The sequence below is a fragment of the Eptatretus burgeri genome, chromosome 13 (assembly GCF_056783735.1).
Source record: "Eptatretus burgeri isolate ZD-2024b chromosome 13, Ebu_testis_v1, whole genome shotgun sequence".
NCBI classification, from domain to species: Eukaryota; Metazoa; Chordata; class Myxini; order Myxiniformes; family Myxinidae; genus Eptatretus; species Eptatretus burgeri.
Window position 1 is genome coordinate 3,328,088 of NC_140973.1, and position 20,833 is coordinate 3,348,920.

The following is a 20,833-nucleotide window of genomic DNA, read 5'->3' on the forward strand; positions in this document are numbered from 1 at the left end:
GCCCATGTATATGTCGACCTTCGGCTTCAGTCCTGATGCTTCAAGCCTTTGGTGTCAACCAATGGACCAATGCAATTGGAATCTATCCGAGTTAGATGTACTGGACTCGAACCACGATGTTGGCATATTCTACATACGCGTAGGTTGTAGCCATGTTTTTGCCTCAAACCCAGGTTTTTTTTTATTTTTTATTTTTGGGAGCGATTGAGGCAGCGCACTGTTGCCTATACACCACCCAGATAACTATGTGGCATTCTCTTGAGCAAGGGCTTTTGCCGAGGAGGTTCATGGGTCCTTGCAGTTATTTCCGACAATTAGGCTGCTCATGGTTACTTGAGAGTTGCAATTCCACAGGATTTCTGCATATCTCACGGGATTCGTATTAGACAGGTGACCATTATGGGCTATGACATCTGGGAACCATGCTGTTGCTGTTTCGATGGTGGTTTCTTTTTTGGTGATGGCATTCTGATAGGGGAGGGGAAAGAGTTAAATATACCACTGTTTCTATGAGGTTAATAAAGAAATATGTTATGATTGATGTGGGAATGACCTTTTGCTATTACGAGTGGGAAGTGGAGGTGGGGAGGGAGGGGAGAACAGGATTGTAGTTGAGAGGAGCGTGGGGGGCATTGTTGGGACAGAGCTGGGAGGGGGAGGTTGAGGCTTTGTGGGAGGGGTGGTTGAGTATTTTTGGTGGGGTGGGGGGTGTTGAGTTGTGGTGGGAAAGGGGGGTTGAGGACTGGTTGGGGGAAGTTGAGGAGTCGTGGTGGGCAGGGGGTTTGAAGGCTTAGAGCGAGGAGCGGATTGAAGCCTTAGGGTTGGGAGGGGGTGCTTGAAGACGGGGTTAGGAGGTGGAGGTGGAGGTTGAGGACTTTTGGTTTGGGAATGGGATTGATGATCTGTGGTTTTTGATGGGGAGGAGAGGAGTTGAAGACTTGAAGTCACATTTTGCATTATGTGGATATTCCTGGGTCCCTGCTCATTATTTTTTTATTATGATTATTGTTATTATTATTATGATTATTATTATTATTATTATAGAAATTGGAAACCATGCTCAGGGAATGCACTGAAGCCAGCATGAAGTGTGGGCTGAAGATGAACATGTGAAAAATCAAAGTACGAATGAAACCCGTTGTACCTCATGGAGAAATCATAATAAATGGAAAGCAAATATAAGAAGTAGGTCAGGTCAGGTATGGGAGCAGGGCGTCGCTGCGTCCACTTTCCGCCGGTACTCCAGAGACTTCCGCCTGGCTATCCCCCAGGCAGATGCCTGGCCCATCCCCATCTCCTTGAGATGCTGATCAACCGACTGCAACCACGAGGCACGTGGTCGGCCCATTGGCCTCCTCCACTCACGAGACTCCCTCACTGAGAGAATCTGGTGAGCAGGATCAGGTTCAGGAGAACAAGCCACATGTCCATACAGCCGCAGCTGACGCTCATGGACAATGCAGGAAACAAATCTCATTTGAGTCTTTCTCAGCAACCGCTCATTGGACACAAAGTCCGACCAGTGATAGCCAAGGATTCTCCAAAGAGACCTGCTTCCAGAGGAATTAAGTCTCCATTTCAGATCCCAGGTCAGAGTCCAAGTCTCACATCAATAGAGCAAGACTGGAAGCACCAAGGACCTGAAGACTCAGACTTTCATCCTCCAAGTAGAAGAATATATATAACTGAGGGCAAAGCCTTAGCCTCAAGGAAAAGTTCTGGGTTTGGAGGTTCTGTTGGACTTCCAGTTCTGGGTTTGGAGCGTTGGCAGGTCTCCTTCAGGACTCTCTGCTGTCGATCTCAAAGTTAAGTTTCCGGTCGTTATCTGTCCCGTTTTAACTGTTTATTTTCTTATATTACCTGCATGTTCCTGTGTGTTCCTAGTTCCGTGTTGTTTCAAAAATCGTGCTATTTTGGCGTTTTCGTCGACCTTGTCTTACGAAGTGCTTGAGGCCTACCCATCGTTCCCCTCAGTATACAATCGTGTTTATTTGCATTTTCTCCCCATTACCTTCAATTTCTATCTTCCCCACTTTCCCAATGTCCCCCATCCCTCACAACTAAACACTATTTCTTGTCTTAAATCAAAAAATAAAAAACTACCTTAACTAAAAATAAAGTATGAGACTCACAAGTCTGTATTTTCTTCTTTTTCCTCATCCTCTTCTTCTTCCTCCTGCCGGCACACCATCTTTATTCTTCTGAGCTGACCCTCTCTCGCCATTACCTTCACGATTTCTTCCGATCTACAACCTTCCACTCCTGAATCTTACCTGTTCTTCAAAAATACATCAAAAAATAATAATCTTCCTTGTATCCTTTCGATCTCTACACCTCCTGTAACCACATGTCTCTCTCTCTCTCTCTCTCTCTCTCTCTCTTTCTCTCTCTCTCTCTCTCTCTCTCTCTCTCTCTCTCTCTCTCTCTCTCTCTCTCTCTCTCTCTGTCTCTGTCTCTGTCTCTGTCTCTGTCTCTGTCTCTGTCTCTGTCTCTCTCTCTCTCTCTCTCTCTCTCTCTCTCTCTCTCTCTCTCTCTCTCTGTCTCTCTGTCTCTCTCTCTCTCTCTCTCTCTCTCTCTCTCTCTCTCTCTCTCTCTCTCTCTCTCTCTGTCTCTCTGTCTCTCTCTCTCTCTCTCTCTCTCTCTCTCTCTCTCTCTCTCTCTCTCTCTCTCTCTCTCTCTCTCTCTCTGTCTCTCTCTCTCTCTCTCTCTCTCTCTCTCTCTCTCTCTCTCTCTCTCTCTCTCTCTCTCTCTCTCTCTCTCTCTCTCTCTCTCTCTCTCTCTCTCTCTCTCTCTCTCTCTCTCTCTCTCTCTCTCTCTCTCTCTCTCTCTCTCTCTCTCTCTCTCTCTCTCTCTCTCTCTCTCTCTCTCTCTCTCTCTCTCTCTCTTCCTGGTACTTTTCATTGACACAGCAGCTTCACACTGCGTTTACCGTTCCAAATTCACCACACACTTCCAAGATTTTACTTCAACCTTCCCTTTTCCAAATGTTACACAATCCTTATTTAAAATAAATAATTTCACTTTTGACGATTCACCTCCCAGTGAGAGCCAAGTGCTTCTCCCATAACCACATGATCTGTTTAGACCCCCTGCGTTTATCGATCCTATTTCACCATTCACCTCACGATTTTTTCTACAACACTTCCCTGACCTAATCTGATGAAAACTCTCTCAAACAATAATAATAATATTAATAATAATAAAAACAAAAACGATCTCTTATAATGCTTCATCTTCCTCTTTCACACGTGTGGTACTCTTTACTGTATCATAATTTACTACTCTTCTACTATATAAACAGACTGCTCTCAATTCGACCTTTCCTTCATACCTTGCCTAAAATATCCAACTGTTACAGCGTTTCTTCTCTTCATTCTCTGAATTCACCTTTATTACATCGATCAAGAAACGTGTTTCATCGCATTTCTGATCTAAAACTTTTTAAAACCCAGTTTGCTATGAATGTTTACTTTCCATAAACTATCCTTCTTTTCCAATTTCAGTGCCAACTCACCCCGCTCACCCCTCACTCTCAAAGCAACCATCACACTCTTCTCCCTCCAAGCCTCCCTCTCACCTCTCTCAGAAACTCCCCCCTCAACTTTCTCCCACCATTCACCCCAAACCTTTCTCCCACCATCCACCCCGCCCACTCATCCTTCTCAAAGTTTACCCCTCCCCCCTCTCATCCACAAAGCTGCCTCCTTCCACTGCCATCTCACCTCCATCTCTTCACTCTGCCTCTTCAAATCCTCAACTGCCTTCTTTCCCCTCTCTTGTCCCCCCTCTCCCCCAACACCACAGAGCCTTTTCTCCTCCTCATCCGGCCCCTCCCCTAGCTATTCTGCAATCCCCCACACTCTTTCAACAACCCTCCTTACCCCCCCTCATCCCTTGTCCTACCCTCCCCTCCTCTCCCACCCCCTGCACCCAAGGCCTCCTCCCCTCCCTCTTAATTAACAGTGTGGACCTCAAATATCCAGGGCCTTTGCTCAAACCTTTCAGATCTTTCCATACAGGTTGCCACTGACAAACCAGACATAATCTGCCGAACAGAAACTTTCCTCCCCCAAGACGTGTCTGGCTCCCAAGGATCTCTCCCTTGTTACCCCCTCCTCCAGTATGACAGACCTGATCCTCGTCCTGGTGGAGGAGTTGCTCTCTTCATCTATTCCTCACTCTCCGTGCACTTCATCTATTCCTCACTCTCCGTGACTGCCCTCACCCCCCACACCCCCAGGAATACCTCTGGCTACAGCTTCCCCTCCACTCCCACCTCATGTTTATATGTGTACTGAACCGTCCACCAAACGGTGATGACTCCATCTACACCTCACTATCCGAAAACATGGACCAACTTCTATCTTCTCATCCAAGCTCTCTCTTCCTCATATGTGGCGACTTCAATTGTCATCATGCCAGTTGGCTAGGTGTGGGTACCTCTCTCACCTGTCATGGCATTTCAGCAAAAGCCTTCTGCGACTCATTGGGACTGACTCAATCGGTCAACTTCCCGACCCGGATCTCAATCAATGGTACTCCATCTCTTCTGGATGTGATTTTGACAAATTTCCCTGACAATATCTGCTGTTCTTCCTTCGCTCCAATCGGTTCTTCTGACCACGTCCTTGTCAAAGTGGACATCTCTCTGGCTATTACCAGAGAACCACCTCACCGCCGTCGAGTCTGGCATTTCACTCAAGCTGACTGGCAGGGTCTCCAAACAGCCATCAAACTTATAGACTGGTCTCCTTTCGCTACTTTCTCCAACATCAACTCATCTTGGGAATTCTTTCGAAGAAACTTGCGCTCCCTCATGCACAGATTTATCCGCTCTCGTCTTCAGTTGTCCTACCCTTCCTCCCACCCTTGGTTCACTGAAGCTTGTGGCGAGGCAGTTGTCCTGAAACAACTTGCCTTTGCCTCATGGAAAGCAATCCCAACTGATGGTAATCTCAGTTCCTTCCACAAAGCTCGGAACAAGTGTGTATCTACCCTCAGGAGAGCCAGAAAACAATATCTTTCGAAGCTCAAGTCTGAACTTTCAAACCTCTCTCCCTCCTCAAAATCCTGGTGGCATCAAATCAAATCTGTTTCTGGTGTTTGTTCCCCCTTCATCCCCTCCCTTACCTCAAATCTCCGCACTGCTGATACCGCACGTGAAAAGGCAGAATGCCTAAACTCGGTGATTGCAGCTAAATCTTTTGTCAAAAACCCATCGCTTTCTCTCATTTGACGACCTTACCCAGTCGCACCAAACTGTCCCTGGACTCTGTGTCATTTTCTCCTGACAAGGTGGAGAGCTTGCTGTCAAACCTCAACTCAGATTCTGCAACCGGTCCAGACGGCATCAGCCCACATGTCCTAAAAACCTGCTCTTCTGCTCTTGCTCACCTTCTCTCTGTGCTATTCACCCTCTCATTTGCTCAAGGTCATCTGCCATTTGCTTGGAAATCAGCAAACATTACTGCCCTGCATAAAAATGTGCAAAAACAGATCCCTGCAATGACAGAGCAATCGGCCTTCTCCCAATCATCAGCAAGGTTATGGAATCCATCATCGCTTCAGACATTAAATCCTTCCTCTTCTCCAATGGCTTGATTTCCGATCATCAATTTGGTTTCAGACCAGGTCACTCTACCCTGGATATGTTGCTTCTGCTCTCCCAACAATGGATGGAGGTCCTCAATGCCAGACAGGAAATCCCAGCCATAACCCTGGACATATCACCTGCTTTTGACACTGTCTGGCACCCTGCCCTACTCACCAAAATCTCTTCCTATGGTATCCAAGGCCATCTCCACTCATGGCTCGCAGACTTCCTCTCCTGTCGCAGTCAACCTGTGGCCCTAAATGGAGTTCTTTCATCCCCTCTTCCTGTCCAGGTTGGAGTTCCTCAAGGTAGCGTTCTGGGCCCTGTTCTTTTTCTGGTTTTCATCAATGATCTCTCTGACTCTCTGGAAAATCCTCTATATCTCTTTGCTGATGACGCCACCCTCTGCCGTGCCATTGTTCATCCCTCAGACCGGCAAGCCACAGCTTCTTCACTCACTGCAGATCTGGATAAAATCACAAACTGGTCCAACACATGTAACCTGTCTTTCAATCCTGACAAATCTCACACTCTCACTGTGTTTCTCCGAAAGGACCGTTGAGAACCCCCTCCCCCCATCCACTTTCTCAACAATCCTCTGGAAGAAGTCCCTTCTTTCAAGCTTCTGGGTCTCACTATCTGCCATGACCTTTCCTGGGAAAGCCACATTTCAAACCTCACCTCCAAAGCCAGTCGCCGACTGGGAATCCTCCGTCATGCAAAGTCCGTCGTCGGCCCACCTGAGCTGATGACCACTTACAAAGCTTTCGTCTGCAGCCTGATGGAGTACTGCTCTCCCCTCTGGGCTGGTGCTTCTGCCTACCACCTTTCTCGGCTTCACGTTGTGGAAACCAAGGCATTTCGGATCATTGGCATCTCCCACAATGAGGCTGAGTCTTTGGGCCTCTCACTCTCTCACCGCAGGCTGGTCGGTGGTCTTTCTGTCTCCTGCCGTCTCCTCTCCAGCCTCGCCCCCCTGCTCTCTCTGTGATTTATCCCCACCACATTTCTGCAGGGCGCTCAAGGTCCGCCAACAACCCCCTTCTGGTAAAACTACCAAAATCACGAATCACTGCTCACCTTCACTCTTTCATTCCTCTTTTTTTCCCGCCTTTGGAATAAACTCCCTCACTCTATTCAATCCCATTCTTGCCTTCAGGCCTTCAAAACAGCTGTTCACCACCACCTCTTATCATCCCCATTCAAATCCTCGATGTTTTCTACCCCCGATAATCCACCCAAGCCCACCTCCTTCAAATTCCCTGCTTTCCTTCCTGAAAGTCCCTGTCATGTCCATCTTGTATTCCCCATGTTCCCCACCCCATCCCTCTCCCTTCCACAGTTCTCCTCATGTCTCTGTTCTCCAATGGATTTGTCCTTCCCACTCCCGCCCCTCTTGTCTCATGCCCTCCTTGCTGTGTGGCGTGTGTTCGCTCTCACACGAGCCTCGACAAGGTATACAAAAAATGAAAAAACAGAATGAAGTACAAGAAATATTGAGAAGAATCAAACTTGGATGGAGACAACATTGAAAACTCAGTAACATAATAAGTGGTAGCTTATATTTGAAAAGGAAAGTTTTCAATCAGTACATTATTCCAACTATCATCTATGTATATTAAACCTGGTGTTGGATTACTGGTTGGGGTGGCAGACTTTGGATCCTCGGGTGCTGAATTCAAATCCCGCTCTGCCGTTGAATCAATAATAGGTGGGGTTAACTTGGCCGGTCATCCTTCCGAGGTCGACAAAATGAGTGCCAACATGCAGGTACACTGTGTCGGAGTGGTGACCCATCCAGGATTGTACCCAATAGACAAAGACACTGCTTCAGCAGCACCAATGCTCTGCACAGAGTATGGTCCCAATCTCCTCCTCTCTTCCTTTGTATATGGGGTAGAGACCTGGACATTAACAACAACAATGGAGAAATAGTTAACAGTCGCACAACACAACATGAAACAAATATGTGAGTTATTACATACAAAGATAGACAAATACATGGGTCTGATAACTTATGATACTGATAACGTTCGCCCGCCGGCATGCGAACGGCCACGTACCTCGAATCGCGGCACGTCGCCCACCGGACGGACAATTCTGTCGTGACCCTCTCGGAACAACGCCAGGAGCTAGTCACGGGTGGGGGTTTAACCTCACCACGATCGTGCCAATTGCCCACCCGCGCAGGATAGGGTTGCTCGCCAAATTCGATCTACCTAAGTACCTGCGCGAATGGTCGACCGGGTGATCGTACCACGCCATCGGCCGACTCCGGACACCAACCGCTTAAGCGGTCTGTTCCGTGCTACAGTGATAACCGAGCGGTGTTATCGTCGGCCTTGACGGTTCCGATTAATTACCGGGATGTTGCACCCACTACGAACCCCTTACGTGATGCAAGATGGAGGGTCAATAAAAAAGGAAAAGAGACGAAGCAGAGTGGGAACAGTCAACAAGCAAGCATTTTATACACACACACACACACACACACACACACACACACACACACACACACACACACACAGACAAGCACGTATATACAGCCATACAGTCAAAAATGCACATGTAACAGTTAAAACAGTCATGCAACAAAAGTAAATGCAGAGCTACAACCGACTACGACCGACACACGGCAACACTTACGCAGTTCTACTTCACAGACGGCGACAACACACACATTTATACAAAAAGCAAAGGAAGAAAAAGAAAGAAAGAAGTCACGACTTCCCTTTTATGGCTGGTGAGTCCCTCTCCCGCGACCGTCAGCGTGGTCGCGCCTGGCCCCGACCTCTCTCGCAGCTGGCAAACCCTCTCCGGCACTCCCCGTCCAGACGCGCAGGTCCACCTCACTACTGGCGCTCCCGCGTCTCCCGCCCGTGCCTTCGTGACAGGACCGCTCGCCAAGGTGCGGGCGCAGGACTTCTTCCCGAAGACCAACTCTCCACAAAAACCAACCGAAGACCAACCAGACCACCAGCCAAGACGAAGAGGAAGAGGCGGCAGAGGAAGCGCAATCGCGCCCACCCGTGTACGTCTTTTATAGCATGGGGCTCCGCCCTTCGCTCCGCCCCGTTTTCGGCTCCACCTTCCTTTGAGAGGGTTCCCGAAAAAGGTGTTCCCTCACGCTTTCCCTCCACCCCCGCCCGTGCGGGGGCGGGGGTGTCAGTTTTTGGCTCTGGGCCAGAGAATTATTCCCCCAAAATGAGACCCCTCCTTCAGATGACCTCTGACCTTTGACCTGCATCGCCTCTCCTCCACTCCAAAGCGTGGGGAAGTCAAACGGAAGAAACAGGCGGGGAAACCTGCGCATCCTCGCAGTTCCCTCCTTGGCACCTTTGTTTGCCGTTCGGAAGCGGACATAGTGGCGAAGATGTAGTAGCGTAGATGGTGGAGGTAGCGTGGTTGCAGTGTGGTTGGCGCTGTGATGGGGATGGCGTGGTTGTTGAAATGTTGTGTGTTTGAAATAAAAGATAGAACAGAAAAATGGCTAACTGGAGGATCGCAGCCCGGATGGATCACATAAATTCCCTCTATACAACGGGTTTGGGCTAACTACACATGTGCCTATGAAGATATCTCACCTGAGGGCCCTTTATGGTGTAATGCGAATTTCCACAGCCGTAACAATATGTTGGAAATAATCAAACTTTGGAAATGGGCAGGACACATTAGCAGAAAGTCAGAGGCCAGATAACAGGTGGAAAAGAATCGTAACAGAATGGAGACCGATGGATGGCAATAGGATCAATGGAAGCTCAGCCTCAACGGATAAAATAGACAAATATTGGAGAGAGAGACAGACAGTCGGACAGAGACACACACAGAAACACACACAGACACACGCACAGAGACGCACATGCACAGAGACACACACGCACAGAGACACACACGCACAGAGACGCACACGCACAGAGACGCACACGCACAGAGACACACACGCACACACACACACGCACACACACATGCACAGACACACATGCACAGACACACACGCACAGACACACACGCACAGACACACACGCACAGACACACACGCACAGACACACACGCACAGAGACACACGCACAGACACACACGCACAGACACACACGCACAGAGACACACGCACAGAGACACACGCACAGAGACACACGCACAGAGACACACGCACAGAGACACACGCACAGAGACACACGCACAGAGACACACGCACAGAGACGCACACGCACAGAGACGCACGCACAGAGACGCACACGCACAGAGACGCACACGCACAGAGACGCACACGCACAGAGACACACACGCACAGAGACACACGCACACGCACACACACGCACAGACACACACGCACAGAGACACACGCACAGAGACACACGCACAGAGACACACGCACAGAGACACACGCACAGAGACACACGCACAGAGACACACGCACAGAGACACACGCACAGAGACAAACACACGCACAGAGACAAACACACGCACAGAGACAAACACACGCACAGAGACAAACACACGCACAGAGACGCACACACACGCACAGAGACGCACACACACGCACAGAGACGCACACACACGCACAGAGACGCACACACACGCACAGAGACGCACACACACGCACAGAGACGCACACACACGCACAGAGACGCCCACACACGCACAGAGACGCACACACACGCACAGAGACGCACACACACACGCACAGAGACGCACACACACACGCACAGAGACGCACACACACGCACAGAGACGCACACACACGCACAGAGACGCACACACACGCACAGAGACGCACACACACGCACAGAGACGCACACACACGCACAGAGACGCACACACACGCACAGAGACGCACACACACGCACAGAGACGCACACACACGCACAGAGACGCACACACACGCACAGAGACGCACACACACGCACAGAGACGCACACACACGCACAGAGACGCACACACACACGCACAGAGACGCATACACACACAGACACACACACACACAGAGACACACACGCACAGAGACACACACACACACGTGCAGAGACACACACGCACAGAGACACACACACACGCGCAGAGACACACAAACACACGTGCAGAGACACACACACACGCATGTGCAGAGACACACACACACACGCACAGAGACACACACGCACAGAGACACACACACACGCACAGAGACACACACGCACAGAGACACACACACACACACACACACACACACACACACACACACACACACACACACACAGACACACACAGAGAAACAGAAACAGAGAGAAACATGGCATCAACATGAGGCTTTCGTCCAGCAGTGGACTGAAAATAGATGATGATGATTGTTATTATTATGAAGATCAGCCATCTGTATGTGGGGTTTCATTGTAAAATAAATAAAAATATTTCATCCTGAACTACAAAAGGTCATGGGACACACCGTTTATCTGATGCATATGAAAGCTAATATTCAGTCATTTCAAATGTTGGCAAGCCAGTCCATGCCCAAGTCAAAGCCTCAGCCCTTGCCATAACACAGGTCACGAGTTTTTGATAGGTCAGAGATAAGGCTTTTCTGGCATCCTCACATTTATTGCATCCTTTAGTTTTTTTCTCAGATTTCATGTTTATCGTTGTCGCACCCATAATTGGTATTCAATGCCTCCTATAGACCCAGCCGAGAGACTTGAACAACGTGTACCTGGGTTCGTCATTCTGCACAACTTGATTCCATATTTTGAGACCACAGGATTCCAGTTCATTGCAACACTGTGCATTGACCACACTGATGAAAGTATGAAGTGCCGGTGCTCTTCCACATCATTTCTTTGAATCCAATGCTCAACGAACCATACTGGTGCTTGTCTGATATCTCATTGATTTTGTGAAGCCACACCTTGAAGATTAGAACCACCATTCTGTTTAACTGAATCGCAGGGTTGTCCTCACTCTTTAAAGTCGATCACAATGGATGGAGCTACCTGTGGTCTTCCATTTCACAATAATTTTACTCGCTGATGATGTGGAGATGGCTGAGGTGTTGCTGATAGAGGTGCCCACTCTCTGACAGCAGATTATCATTGCTTTTCAGAACTCTTTTTCACCCTTTCATCCTGGACTTGATGCTTCCCAAATGATCAATGAAACTATTCTCCAACTATTAATGCTATCTGTTGATATTCATGGTTTTACAAATGAGACACATGATTGGGCAACATTTGCAACTGGAAGGAGTTGTCCCGTAATTTATGAAAGGAATACTGTACATATCAACAGATCCCTTTCATGCACTACTTCAGGTGGAAATTATCCTCAACTTTCATGGCTGTTGTTGAATTTCAATTTGGAATAAAGATATGCTTTGTGGCTAATTTAGATCCCTGCAAACATAGGATCAGACTCTGTGTGTGTCATTGGATGCTTTCTCCATTTGTGGGTTTCAGGAGGTGGAACGGAGTCCTCCCAGGACTCAAAGTATCCACTTCCGCTTTGGTAAGGGATCATGGTTCTTGGACCAAGCTGTTCAAGTTTTGGTGTGGGGGGGGGGGGGGGAGAGGGGCTTCCATGTGGAATCTTGATCAGTAAAGTTAGTGGTCTTCAGTCAAGAACATCCCTCTTGGCCCAACTTTCTCAGCTTCTTCCAGCCTCCAGGGAAGCTGTATGCATATGACACTCCTCTCCAAGGTGGTTGGCAAGCTGGATGAGGCTGCAGACACACAGTGGACTCCCATAGATACTCCTTGTGTGTATGCAGGAACCAAATCGTCCCACCTCAGTGCAAAATCTTGAATCTGATCCATTCACATCTGAGTATGTCAGAGTGAAGTGGCATGTTTGGTTGGGGGGAGGGGTGTGGGATGGGAGTCTGGAAGGAGGTGAAACTACTCCTGCCACGGGTACAGCGCATTTCCTCATCTCCCACGGCTTTCCGTTTTCGATCGCCTTTATAACCTCTGCCTGTGCCCTGCCCCATGACATCACCCAGCTCCACATGCTCCATGCCCATTGGCTGGATTGGCGTCACTCTTGCAGAGGCCATACCTCTGTGCTTCGTGGCTCGCCCTGAAGCTTCCCGGCAGCCGATTCATCCCTAAACTGGTGCCTTTTGCAGCATGCATGGCCACGATTCTCCTCAAAAGGACATGCAAGACAGATTACAGAGTGTCTGACATTAAAAAGAGGATCAAGGAATGTCGGTTTTAGACACGCACACTGGGGACGGGAGACAACAGCTTTCTACATATTAAACGACAGATACTCTACACTGGCAAATACAACCCGTGGCTTTGCTGGCAGGAATATTAAGTTGGGAGGTGAAAGAAAGGAGGGAGAGAGAAGTTAGGGGAGGGAGAGAGGAGTATGGGGAAGAAAAGGGGGAGTGGGGAGGGGAAGGAGGTGTTCTGGACATGCATTTGATAGGGGGATTTGAGGGAAAACAGGGAAGGGGGGGGCGGTTAAAATAAGACTGCTAAAAAAAAGCTTTCACTTGTACAATTTCTCTCCTCAAACTCCGGAGAGTTGTATGGTGGGTGTGGAGGTTTGGAAGGATGATAGTGTGAGGGGAGGGAAGGGAAGGGAGGACAGTACGAGGGGAGCAGAAGGCAGTGTGAAGGGAGGAAGGCAGCACGAGGTGGGGGGAGGCAGCATGAGGTGGTGGAAGGCAGCGTGACAGTGGGAGGTAACGTGAGGGAAGGGAGGAAACATGAGGGTGTGGAGGCAGCATGAGGGGAGGGGAGGGCAAGGCAGTGTGAGGGAAGGGGGAGGCAGCACGAGGTGTGGGTGGAGGCAGTGGGAGGAGGATGGAGGCGGTGTGAGAGTGGTGGAGGCAGCGCTCGGTGTGTGGAAGCAGCATGCCGGGGGTGACAGCATGACGGGGGGTGGGCAGCATGACGGGGGGGGGGGAGGGCAGCATGACAGGAGGGAGGCAGCAAGAGTGGAAGGGAAGGCAGCATGAAGGTCGGGAATGGGAAGGTAGTGTGAGTGGAAGGGATGAAGCATGAAGGGAGGGAGGGCAGTGTGAGGGAAAGGTAAGGCAGTTTGAGTAGAGGGTCTGTCACCTGGAGATAACCACAGTCCAGACATAACCACCGGCCAGACACGTATGGAGGGAACTACCATCCAGACATGTCCAGGGATAACCATATCCACACGACGGGTATACCAGGGAGAGGGGAGGGAGAAGAAGAGGAGGGAGAGAGATGGGTGGAGGAGCGAAGACGTAGGGAGACAAAGGAGGAGTGGGGGAGCGAGGAATCAGTGGGTGGGGTGAGGAGGGGTGGGGGAGTGAGCAGGGGTGATGGAGCAAGGAGGGGAAAAGAAGCAGTAAACAATGCGTAAATAAAACATGTAACAGTTAAAACATTAAAATTAATGAGTTTTTAACAAGTGTTGTCATGATTAGGGTTGGATCCAGTACATATTGCTTGTGGCAGGCTTATTCAGGTAAGGCAGGCTGTCCAGTTGAGGATGACGGCTCAGAAGATGAAATGGAGGTTGATTCGCTTGGCATTTTTTTTGAAGAACGTCATAATGCAGACTTGAGAGGCTACCTTCATTATCTGTTTGTAAACCTCCTTGTAATATTTCAGGACATCCTCCATCTCCCTCCACATCTTGGAACTTCTCATGCAGTCAGGATCATGCTCATCACCAATGACTCTCTCTCAGAATGTCGGAGCACAAACAACTCGCTCAGAATGTCGGAGCACGAACAACTCACTCAGAATGTCAGAGTACGAACAACTCACTCAGAATGACGGAGCAGGAACGATTCTCTCAGAATGAATGAGCTGGAACGACTCTCTCAGAATGTCGTAGCAGTAATGACTCTCTCAGAATGACGGAGCAGGAACGACTCTCAGAATGACAGAGCAGGAACGATTCTCTCAGAATGACAGAGCATGAACGACTCTCTCAGAATGTCGTAGCAGTAATGACTCTCTCAGAATGCCGGAGCAAGAACGACTCTCTCAGAATGCCGGAGCAAGAACGACTCTCTCAGAATGACGGAGCATGAACGACTCTCTCAGAATGACGGAGCATGAACGACTCTCTCAGAATGACAGAGCATGAACGACTCTTTCAGAATGACGGAGCATGAATGACTCTCTCAGAATGACGGAGCATGAACGACTCTCTCAGAATGCCGGAGCATGAACGACTCTCTCAGAATGACAGAGTATGAACGACTCTCTCAGAATGACAGAGCATGAACGACTCTCTCAGAATGACAGAGCATGAACGACTCTCTCAGAATGACGGAGCATGAACGACTCTCTCAGAATGCCGGAGCATGAACGACTCTCTCAGAATGCCAGAGCAAGAACGACTCTCTCAGAATGACGGAGCATGAACGACTCTCTCAGAATGACGGAGCATGAACGACTCTCTCAGAATGACAGAGCATGAACGACTCTCTCAGAATGCCGGAGCAGGAACGACTCTCTCAGAATGACAGAGCAGGAACAACTCTCAGAATGACGGAGCAGGAACGACTCTCAGAATGACGGAGCATGAACGAACGACTCTCAGAATGACGGAGCATGAACGAACGACTCTCTCAGAATGACAGAACACGAACGAACGACTCGCTCAGAATGACGTGGCTTGGCAAAAGCATCCGTAGTGAGTGAACGATTCGCTCAGAATGACATGGTGTGGTTGTTGTTGTTGTTGTTGTTGTTGTAGTTTGAATCAGCGCTAAAGCGAAAACGCATTATCAGACCACACTCTACCTTGTAGCAACTGCCGACTGTACATCCAGATCGGGACATGAGCTGTACTGCCGTCGACTGTATGGCGCTCGGAAAGGGGCTTAAGCACTTTAGCAAGCCCTTCAATTAAATGGTTGAGAAGGAGGGATAGCTATGTCCGAATATCCAAACTGTGTCCGAATTAGACAAATGGACACATTTTTTAGGAGATGGATCTGCTGCTAAGTTCAAATCTGGAGTTTAAATTTTGTAATTTGGCTTAGTTGAAGGGATTTTCAAGGTTTTGGCATGTGAGGAAATGAAATAAATCCACAAAGGCTGGTGTCTCCGTGCGTTTATCAGCCTTGCAATGTCCCGAGCGATTTTTAGCTTTGATGAAGGCATTTGATAATATGAGCGAGGAAAGTGAAAAAAAAACTTTGTCGTTAAAAAAAATCGTTGCGGCCTGTTCCAAGTCAAGGCATGGTTGAGCAGGCCAAAAAACATGGTGGCTTCAGACCCCAGTGAGGTAACCCAGGATGTGCCTTGAGACCCCAGAGAGCGAGGTGGCCGAGGATGCACCTGATGAAGGATATAATTAAATAAGCCCGTTAATTATCCTCAAAAAGGGGTGTTTTAATTAACCCAAACACCCAATTTTCACTCTTGCACTTCCTTGGAGTTTCCTTAGTGTGCATGTAAAGTTTCAGGCTGCTTGGTTTCATGGCTTTGGAGTTATGGAGGACACACACATGTACACACACACACACACACACACACACACGCACACACATGCACACACATTTATTTGTATAGATCACAATTATATTACTTCACGCTTGCATTAATTCGTGCAATATGGGAAGTAACTACTCCCTACTATCCAATGTTACTTCAATTAAGTCATTCCCACATTATCCCCGTGAAGTCATTACCTCTCCCAAAGAAGGTGGATGGAGGTTATGTTTTCAACCCTGTTTGTCTGTTTGTGAGCAGGATATCAAAACGTGTTGGACGGATTTGGTTGAAACTGGGCGGACAGGTTGGATGCGTGACAAGGACCAATGGGTTCGACTTTGATGAACATCCAGATCTGGATACTGGAAAGTTATCCATCACAATTGAGAGACAGAGCCAAAACTGATAAATCGCAAAAATCTCAAAAAGTTGTGAAAGGATTATGACATAACTTGGTGGATGCTTTGGGTAGGTGACAAGAATAAGCTGATTATATTTTCTTAAATGCCCGGATCCAGAGCCAGCGTATCAGAAGGTTACAAAACGTAAGCTGTTCAGCCTGGCAGAGGTATGCGCTCTACCAAATGTTGTTGTAGTTCCCACATGTGGTTGCTCGAATGAAAGGTTTGTGGCTGATCAGGCATTGCATGTTTTGCTGCTCCTGATTGATGTTGTTGTGGAGCCGGTGTGGTGCATGCTGGATAGCCTTCGTGGCAGCTTGTCACGTTGCAGTTTCTCTTTTGACCTAATATTGGGCTATCCCTTCCAGAATTAGGATCTGGTGCAGATGAGTTGGAGGATGACGGTCTTTGGTAACCTTCAAGGAAGAGTTAAGCTGCGTATCCACTTTCCTCGCATTCACACTTCATCCACAAGCTGAAGCACAATATTCTGCCGGAGCATGAACCAGGGAAATCGTTGATATGCGGAACACCCCGGTCATATCAACACGGCTTATGTATTAGGTTGACTCGAGAGGCTACCTTGACTGCACCCAACATGTAAATCTGGCAATGCCTACTGCAGAAAAATATGAGGAATCAAGGTGCAGTAAATAACTCCCAAGAGACAGCAAAATATAACCTTTCCGAAAACATACTTAAGTCCATAAACAGCATTTTGAGAGAAGTGGGATGGTGGTGGAGAGAAATCAGTTACTCGTTTCGGAATAATTAATTAATGTCACAGAAATAACTGAAACCTAAATTGGAAATCATTTTCTCAGCCAACATTACATTCGCTGGAAAAGCGATTGAAATTATTAAATTAAATTTATTTTGCAATAGGAATCATGTATGTAACCAATGGTAACCGGTTGTGGTGAATGGACGTGCCAACGCCTCGCCTACAGATCATCAAGGACCAGAAGCTGGTGGGAATCGTTGGAGGCATGCTGCTCATCGACCTTGGCATGCTGGCTTCCTGGCAGGCAATGGACCCTCTTCGACAAGAAATCGACAAATACCCGTTGGAGGTGCATTTCAAAGACGTTGCCCTACACAACATCCTTTTTAAATCACGTTTTTTTAAAGGTGCCCTTTTAAAAGTACTGCACTCTGTTTTGGGAATATTTTACAGCCTTAGTGGGAATGGGATTTGGCCTGTGGTGTGACAGATCTTGGGTTTGATGCAGAGTTTATCCTGGATTTCGCTATCCCAGGGTTTAATGGTGTACTGTATATGTGAAGCAAAAATCCGAAGCTGAACACGGCAGATTGATAAGAGAACAACAATTGTGTGTGTGTCAATATAATGAAACTAATGCGCATATATACATATATTTACACACAAATATATATATATATATATATATATATATATATATATATATATATATATATATATATATATATATATATATATATATATATATATATATATATATATATATATATATATATATATATATATATATATATATATATATATATATATATATATATATATATATATATATATATATATATATATATATATATATATTTACACACAAATATATATATATATATATATATATATATATATATATATATATATATATATATATTTACACACAAATATATATATATATATATATATATATATATATATATATATATATATATATATTTACACACAAATATATATATATATATATATATATATATATATATATATATATATATATATATGTGTGTGTGCAGTGTCTGTCACGTGTTGTGTTGTGTTGTCACTGAACTACTGCCTCAAACTTTTGTGAAATCGTACCAAACTTCCGGGCTGCTCTCCTGTGGGTATATCCTGAGTATTCTTTATTTATTTAATTTTTTGAAAAAAGATTAAAAATATTTTCAAACTTAAATATTCAACTTAAATTGCTTCTAAAATGTAATTAATCACGTATATTAGAAATGCATTTTCAAATTAAATGTTTGAATTCTGCTTGGTGTAAATCATGACAACACCGCAACTCATGTACTTATCCACAGTAAAAACAAGTCGGTCTCTCTACCGATGTGTAGTGAGGTGTTTTGAATCATGTGGAGGTGAGGTGTTTTTAATAACATAGCAGTTATGTGGTGGTGATTTTTTAACAATATATACATATATAATAACGAAAATCACGTTGAGGCGGTGAGGTGGTGAATCCGTGAGTCAGTTCAGGAAGCCGTGAAGAATGCCTGTTAATCCTATTGTTATTAAATTATTATTAAATGCCTATTAATCACGTCCTGTGTGAATGTTCATTCCCCAAGACCCTTAAGACCCTAAAAGACCCAAAAGACCCAAATAACTCAAAAGTCCCCAATGACCAAAAAGACCCAAAGAAGCCAGAAGTCTCCAAGGACCCCAAAGACCCAGAAGATCCAAAAAGACCCTAAAGATCTAAAAAGACCCCGAAGACTCAAAAAGACCCTTGAGACCCCTTCGACCTTAACACCATTTAGGCCCCTTATATCCTTCAGGCAGAATAGACAGCTTCGACCCTTGACCATTTAGACCACTTTGGACCTTCTTATATCACAAATAAATTTCAAATAAATATAATATCACCAATTAAATATTACAAATAAATTTGGAGAGAAGAAACGTTTGTATGATGATTGGTGTAAATCATGGCAACACAGCAAATCTGTAAAGTCAATCTCTGCAACAACATGTAGAGAGACAAGCACAGCGACCCGATGCACACTAAGGTGTGTGTATATATATATATATATATATATATATATATATATATATATATATATATATATATATATATATATATATATATATATATATATATATATATATATATATATATATACAAACAAAAAAAAACTTCAAATTATTTATTAGATAAATAAATCGACTCCTCCCATGCTCTTCGAACCGAAGAAGCAGCAGAAAGCAATGAAGAAAGGCTACCAAGGTAAGCCCTTTGCTGTTTCAAATCCTTCCCAGAGTTCCTCCACAGCTGTAAAGACATTCACAAATAGTACACATATGACAGACACACACACACACACACACACACACACACACACACACACACACACACACACACACACACACCCTTTTATTAGTGTAGATACACTGGGATACGTTCCGGGAAAACCCCGCGAATGTTGAAACCATGAATGTGGGGGCATTGTTTCAATGGGAAATTGGGGGAATAGGTTCCGGGGATTTCCCGACCCGTGAAAAATCCACGACTGTTGGGATAAAATCCGTGAATGTCAGCGTAAAATCCACGAGTATCTGGTCAGGTCAGGTATGGGAGCATGTGCCAGAACAGTGCGTCGCTGCGTCCACTTTCTGCCGGTACTCCAGGGGCCTCCGTCTGGCCATCCCCCAGGCAGATGCCAGGCCCATCCCCATCTCCTTGAGATGATGGTCAACCTGCTGCAACCACGAGGCACGTGGTCGGCCCACTGGCCTCCTCCACTCATGAGACTCCCTCGCTGAGAGAATCTGGTGAGCAGGATCAGCGTCAGGAAAATGAGCCACATGTCCATAAAGCCGCAACTGATGCTCACGGACTATGCAGGTAACAAATCTCATCCGAGTCTCTCTCAGCAACCGCTCGTTGGACACAAAATCCGACCAGCGATAGTCAAGGATTCTCCGAAGAGACCTGGTACCAAAGGAATTAAGTCTCCGTCTCAGATCCTTGGTCAGAGTCCAAGTCTCGCATCCATAGAGCAAGACTGGAAGTACCAAGGACCTGAAGACTCGGACTTTCGTCCTCCCACACAGGTACCGGCAGCGCCACACCCCATGATCCAGTGAATCCATGACTCCCCAGGCCCGACCCAGACGTCTATTGACCTCTGACTCACAGCCAGCAGAGACATGAATATCACTGCCAAGGTAAGTGAATCTCTCCACGACCTCAACATCCTCACCACAAACAGGTACAGACAGGACAGCAGCATCCAAGATGTCACCGAAAGCCTGGATCTTAGTTTTGACCCAAGAAACCCGTAATCCCAGCGGCTCCGACTCCTCATTCAGCACCTCGAGGGCCCCCAAAAGGATATCTAAAGTCTCCGCAAAGATGACTGCATCATCTGCAAAATCAAGGTCCGAGATCTTGACATTCCCAAACGATCTTGGTCTCTCCGACATCCTCCCTAAAATCCAGTCCATACAAGTGCTAAAAAGTGTGGGGGCCAGTACACACCCCTGACGAACTCCAGTAACAACTGTAAATAAGTCAGAGATGGTGCCACCACACTTCACAGCACTCTCAGTACCAGAGTAGAGTTCAGACATCAGATCGATCAGTTTTGGTGGCACCCCACGAAGAACAAGAATCCTCCAGAGGACATCCCGATTCACTGAATCGAACGCTTTACAGAGA

At 46.8% G+C, this 20,833-nt stretch overlaps 1 protein-coding gene across 6 annotated transcripts in view; it reads left to right on the forward strand.

The window, feature by feature from the left end:
• The window catches only part of GABBR2 (gamma-aminobutyric acid type B receptor subunit 2), a 565,977-nt gene that overhangs the window by 436,310 nt on the left and 108,834 nt on the right, over positions 1–20,833 (forward strand). For 5 of the 6 annotated variants that reach the window (XM_085850809.1, XM_085850813.1, XM_085850812.1 and 2 more), the window contains one exon: positions 17,357–17,479. The exons of the other annotated variant lie outside the window; for it this stretch is intronic. In XM_085850809.1, coding sequence (XP_085706935.1) covers positions 17,357–17,479 — 123 coding nt within the window. The remainder of the gene's footprint in view (positions 1–17,356; positions 17,480–20,833) is intronic. 6 annotated transcript variants of the gene reach the window in all.